The 6,563-nt window shown below is 35.0% G+C and overlaps 1 protein-coding gene across 1 annotated transcript; it reads right to left on the reverse strand.

The window, feature by feature from the left end:
- Positions 1 to 823: 823 nt before the first annotated feature.
- Positions 824 to 4,777, reverse strand: LOC109544688 (DNA polymerase delta subunit 2). Its single transcript, XM_019915010.2, has 3 exons — positions 4,219 to 4,777; positions 1,079 to 1,876; positions 824 to 1,022 (listed from the first exon to the last, which is right to left on the reverse strand). The coding sequence occupies exons 1-3, from the start codon at positions 4,598 to 4,600 to the stop codon at positions 904 to 906; spliced, it is 1,299 nt and encodes a 432-aa protein (XP_019770569.2). The 5' UTR covers positions 4,601 to 4,777; the 3' UTR covers positions 824 to 903.
- Between the last annotated feature and the right edge of the window lie 1,786 nt (positions 4,778 to 6,563).

Below are 6,563 nucleotides of genomic sequence, written 5' to 3' on the forward strand. Positions count from 1 at the left end.
AGAAAAAAAATAGGGGGTTCCATTTGAAATAAGCAACTTTTTGAGGTTTAAAAACATGCAAGTTTAGAGGCTAATTGCGCGGTTTAGAAGTATTTACTTATAATTTAAAACATATCTACGCGTAGATCATGATGTTCTGTTAGAATTGCTGAAAACTGTTTTCCAAAATTCGCAGCGGGTAGTGTACAGCATCGATTTCTGTGGAACCCAGTAGCTGTCAAAACTTTCACATTTTTACGAATAACTCGGAAATGGTAAATTTTTCAGGTAAAACGTTTGACACAAACTTAACTTAAATTTTGACCACAAATCTGAAAATGAATGAAAAAGGGGCGGTTCCATTTAAAAAACCAAAGTTGGTAACTACCACACGTTTATGATACACCCCGTATATTGGAAAGTAATTTTAAAATGTGGACCTTTTAAACATGAAAAACTTTCGTAGGAAGTATTTTCTTGTAAAGTTCATATTTACTGAGATATCGCACTTTGACGCACTAATGAGCAACCCTGTATATATGGCGACAGCTCATGTAATGAGTGAACGCATTGTACACGCAGACTAAATGTATTTCAAATATTAAATTATTCTTAACTGATAAGAGTGACGAATTTATAGATACGCCGGTAAAATCACCCTTTTTTTTATGAGTTACGCCTAAGTGAAGCCAAATTTATGCTTTTGGTTTTTGTAAATAAATATGTTTTTAGTGATAATGTTTTACTACTTTCCCCAGACCAGTGTAGAAAAATTCAATATCTTGATCATATTAAAAACATCAAAAAAAATACATACAAAACATACACTAATAAAGACTAAATATTAAGAATAGCACATTTATTTCCAAAAAAACTGGTATAAATTTGATATAAACTGAAATATGTTCACATGCATATACTATACTATCTCGTTTCAAAAGATATGGTTTGGCAATCTAGGTTTTGAATATTCAAAAGAACTGCCTCAAACGTTTTGGAAAAGTCTGGAATACTTATTAAACATACTTTTTGACCACTTCCTCCTAAAGAAAACAATTTAATATAAGAAACTGTTAGAATTATTATGTTATTTACTAACCTGTAACTATTTTAGACGCAAATTCAGGCTGATTCCCGCAAAAAAATGTATGAGGACAGTCATCGATAATAAAAGGATCATTATCGTAATATGGAAAACAACCTAACGTGTCTGGAGCTGTGGGAGCTAAATGATTCCAGATCAAACAATCTTCCATAGCTTCCAAACTGGTCGACACATCAGCAAACCTCATAATATCTCTAATTGGTTGACCCGAAGATCCTAGCAATTTAAATCCATCCAACTCGCATCGATACGGATTGGAAACTTGATTGAATGACTTATATTGGGAAGATTCGGGAAACATGCAGAAATGCATTGGTTTTTGCGGCAAAATGTGATTTGATGGGTCATGTTCGCCAGGCATAACATCTACATCAACAACTTGACATAATTTTAAGAGAAAGTCATCTAAAGATTTAACTGCTTCTATCGTATCTGACGACTCGGTTACTTTAGAAATCATGGAGATGGTAGTTTTTGCCTTTGGAGCGTCACTTCGGATGCTATTTCCAGCAATGATAACTCTGCATACTTTAGATACTTTATCATGGTCCCCAAAAGCCCCACTTAGCCAATATATTAATAACTGCAAATTGGGTGCAAAATTTGCTTGATCGACGAGATTTAGGCCACTGACGAATAATACGTAAACGGCAGACTCAAAAATAGGCCGTTCAACTTGTTCTCTAAATTCAGCAAATATATGTTCATCTACTTCAAATTTTCCTTTTCCGATATCAGTTCCTAGTAGCGCACAGGTAATACCGGTAACTAATTTGGTGCCATCTATCTTCCCTGAAAAACCATAGATTGATGTAAATATTACATTATTGTACATTATTTATTCTTATATTATTCAACGATGAAATTGGCGGTCAGGCGATCAAATTTATGCTGTCCGGGAGTAACTGAGCGTTTCCACCTCAAAATCTTTAAATGTCGTAACTCGCTTAAAACAAAGCATTATTAAACGGAATGAGACCAGTACCCGTACAACCAGTACACATTTGCAAACGTGATACAAGTGTGTTTCTACAGATAACATAAAAAAACTTCGGCTTCTGAAGGTTGGTTCACAGTTTTGCAGCCCAATGGGTTCAACTTTCGCAAGGACGGTTGTACAAAATGCAGACTTGGTCCTTTTTTGTTCACCAATTGAATCATAAGTCGTGGTTTCCGGTGCATTTCAGGGGTTTGTTGACAACACGTTTTTGTCGCAATTGTTTTGCTTCATTTAGGAAGCTCGCCGACTACCAAACAGTCGCCATAACTATATTTTGGGGGCAGTTTCAGCTTGGAACCTGCTGACCGTTGTTGATTGTCGTAGACGGTCCACTTTTCCGACAAACAAGTCGTTTTTATTGCAAGGAAGGCAGACGACACTTCAAAAGGACCATTTTAGTAATTTGTCGAGTTTCTATGACTTCCCTAAGCGATTCAAATGATCTGAAACTATTGTTTTGCTGACGACAATCGTGTAAACAACAATGCAGTAAAATCGTGCACGACATATCCCGGAGCTGCGATTCCGACCGACCACAATCTTCTTCTAGCGGCAATAAAGGTAGAGGTTAAACAATAAAAAGAATTAAGAAAACAATAGTTACTAACCCAGATAAACGTAAAGAGGGATCCACTAGCAATAAAATAATGTAATAATTTGTTGAGGATAAACATGGGATACCTTTGCTGAGCATAGAAGATTAAATGGACAGTGGACAGATGGAGAGAATACGTAAAATAAATGTTTCAAGACCAAGAGAGATAGAACATTGGTGTGCAGGAGGCGTGGACTGGACGCAGATTTAGATATTTTATATCACGCAGAAGGACATTATCAAAGCAGCAAAACAGCTAAAGAACAGAAAAGCTGCCGGGGAAGATAACATTCAAATTGCAACAATAAAGATGTTATTAGCAACAATAAAGATGTTATTAGACAAACATATCAAATAGATATATGCATTATATATCATACAGGAGTAATAGCAGAGATGACTGACTTACACCACTATTAAAAAAATATCCAGGAAATGTGAAGAACCCAGGATCATTATCCTGATATGTTGAAGTATTTCGTCCGAACAACACACAATAGAATATACAATAAATTAGACGATCGCATTGGTCAAACTCAAACTTCGAAGACAAGTATTAATTGAAAGATGTAGGGATGTCGATTCTGATGCACATCTATGTTTTATAGACTTTTTATATATATATTTATATATTTTATATATTTTTCCGATACATGTTCTTAAAACTTCTATTAGTTTATCATGTTTAACCAGGTCGAAAGCCTTTTGAAACTAGAAGTTTTAAGATCATGTATCGGACGACAAATCAACAACAAAAAGCCAAAATCAGAATCAAAAGCGAACTGTCTGGAAAAATTAAAATCGATAAGGGAGTAACAAAGTTGTGTTCTTTCACCCCTACTGTTTAACGTTTATTTGGAGGAGATATTTAGGAAAGCTTTAGAAAACACCTCGGATGTGGAGATATCTTTTCTCCAAGCTTCTTAAAAATAAGAATTTTTCACACAATCGTTCACTGGTTGTGGTCATGGAATACTTGCGAATAAAATATTGAAGACTATTTTACATTCAGGCATCAACAGTCCTTAATCTTTCCAAAGAAATTATCTTTAATATGACTCCCGGTTGCTCCTCGATGATGCATTTGTTTTCATGGATTAAATGCTTGTGTGTGACGTTGATAATGTTTTATATTTAAAAATTATTTAATGTTATTTATTTATTATAACATTATTTTTGAACCCAGCGAGGAACTGAGATGTATTTGAACATACACCTGAGTAAATTCTTATTACTACTATCCGCAACAGCAAATCAAAGTTTTGCATAAAAGATTTAATATCTCTAATTACTCTTCAGTGACAAACAGACAATAAGAAATACGTTGAGATGAGACAAACCACAAATAAGAAAATAAGAAGAAAAACCGCAATCATTCTTCGTTAGACCTCTAAAATCGATAGAAATAATTTTCTACTTTGAGTACTTAACTGTAAATAATTAGTACTTAGGTACCTAATAGTAGCTGTACACATTTCTTACCAAGTAAGTAAATTTGAATACAGTTTAACCTAGTTTTAAAGAAATTCTTGAACTTACCAACAATTTGATATCTTTGAACTTCATCCTCCATAAACAACAAATCGGACTCATCGGTAAAATGAGTTAAAATAGGCTGAGGGATTAACTGATTTCCTTCAGCCAACTGTTTTAGCACTGACGGTTTTAATTTTTGGTCTTTAAATACAGTACCAATGACAACACATTTGTTATACTTTTCCTCTGTAAGCTTATGCAGTTTACAAATGGGGTACTTATCACCCCATTTCTTTTCTATTCGTTCCATGAGAAGGGGCTCCATACATTTAAGCCGGGTTAAGTAGATACTGCAATACTGATTGTTATACTCCGCGGAAGGTTCCGAGAACTTATTAGATGAATTAGTGTATTTTAAAGATATTCTTTCCTTTGGGTTCGACATTCTGCAGCGAAGAATTCTGCACAGAATACCACTTTTCCCTTTACTGTTTGGCAACTAATTTTAAGGTTATGTCGTTAGTTTATGTTTATGGAAAATTCGCGCCATTCAACGTCGTATGTTTGGTTGCCTGCACCTCTATTGAGATATTTATTGATAAAAACAAAATATTTAGGCCAATGATTAGCTGATGTTTCACAAATTTATTATATACTATACATACTTTACGTATTAATACCTCTAGTATTGATAGTATATCGATAATCAAAATGGGCTGTATTGCCACACAAAGTCTGAATTATATTGTACCGTGGATGGCCGAGTATCAAATTCTTTCCTCTGGTTACAACTTTTATTCCACTCGGTACAACTTTAACTACGGAACAGGAACAAACTAACTTCTAAATTAATGTCAACTTCACAAACGATAACAATAACACACGGAAAACACGGATTTCCGACTCGCGGGTTTAACTTCTTCTGCACTCAGGCGCGGCTGTCACTTCACTCTCCTGGTCTGGTTCTCCTCGTCGCTTATATCCTTTTCTCCAGGTATTCCAGATAGTTCTAGAAATCTCCAGAACAGGTGCGAAACTTCCCGCTTGTCAGTGTCATATTTGACAGTAAATGGGGCCCAAATGGGGCTCCCATTTACTGAAACACCATGAATTTCGATCCCCCATTCCAAACGTGAGTACCCCAGGCCATTTCCGTTACAATATGTAACAAACAAAGCGAATGATGCATGAGAACATGGACAAAAACCAATTCGAAACATAACGCAGACAATATAATACAGACCAATATAATAGACAAAGCACAAAAACCGAATCTCTCACAAACATACAGTTAAGGTTATACAAGTTATACAAGTATAAGGTCGCATAGAATTTTGATGCTGACCAACAACCGATACAAGTTGACTACTCAAAAAAGCAATTGCCGCTGGACTATATACAGCCAAACTCCACTTAAGTCACGGCTTTGTTTTAGCAGGACAGGAGGTAGTGGAGAGTCGTATCTTCGTAAGAGAGCAAAGGGCTCTGCTGTCCCTAATGAGTTAATGCTTATAAATAAGTCTGAGTCCATAGTTCACTTATTACTGATAACTGTTGGTTCTTACTTAATCTGAGTACGTAATTATCATAATAAAGTTGTCAGCCTTATCGAATCCAACAGCAGAATCTTATGCTGTATGTGAAAAGTTAATAAATTATGTAGTGGTACTAACTGTTGGATTTCATACCAAGTGCCCTAACCACCTCAAGTTTCATTACAGCATTGTAGTATCAAAAAACCATTAGATTATAAGATCAGTTTTCTTAAGTTCTCTTCCTTTTTGGGAGCCTTACAGCAATGCAGCAGCCAGCACTGAACAATAGTTAAGAATACAAACAGAACCAAAACATTGTAAGTTTTGGTTTTTTGCTGTGCAATTCTGAAGTAAGATTTAAGTTTCTGAATTCTAAGTCGAAAAACACAAGTGTACATTTGTGCAATAAACCTTCTGGTTAATATCCCAACGTAATTGACTGACTCAACAAATGCGGCCAAATCCAGAAATAGATTAATTAGAAATCGCCTACTTCTGAGCCATAATCTGCTAGTGGATGGATGCATTTGGTACCTACCTCTTAATCAAATGTTCCCCAGACATTCAAAGTTGCAAAATGTGATTTTTTCTTTGGGATTAATCTTTTGTTTACTGAATCACATTTACAGAAATGCATTATTGTCGCTATCGCAGGTTTTAACCTTTTTTTGATTGCTGTTCGAAAATATTAATATTAAGAATTGGCTTACGCAAACAGCAAGCTTTCACCCAATGTTGAAATCTGTTAAGAGTAACAAGCTTTGGAAACAAAGTAATAGTTTGCCTGGCCAATCATTCGACAAACTAAAAAAATATTGAATCCACTTGAGCGCACTTAGTAACAATTGTTTCTTATTCGTTATATATTATATT

This window comes from Dendroctonus ponderosae, unplaced genomic scaffold (assembly GCF_020466585.1).
Source record: "Dendroctonus ponderosae isolate FM_Combo_2020 unplaced genomic scaffold, Dpon_F_20191213v2 Dpon_F_20191213_2, whole genome shotgun sequence".
NCBI classification, from domain to species: Eukaryota; Metazoa; Arthropoda; class Insecta; order Coleoptera; family Curculionidae; genus Dendroctonus; species Dendroctonus ponderosae.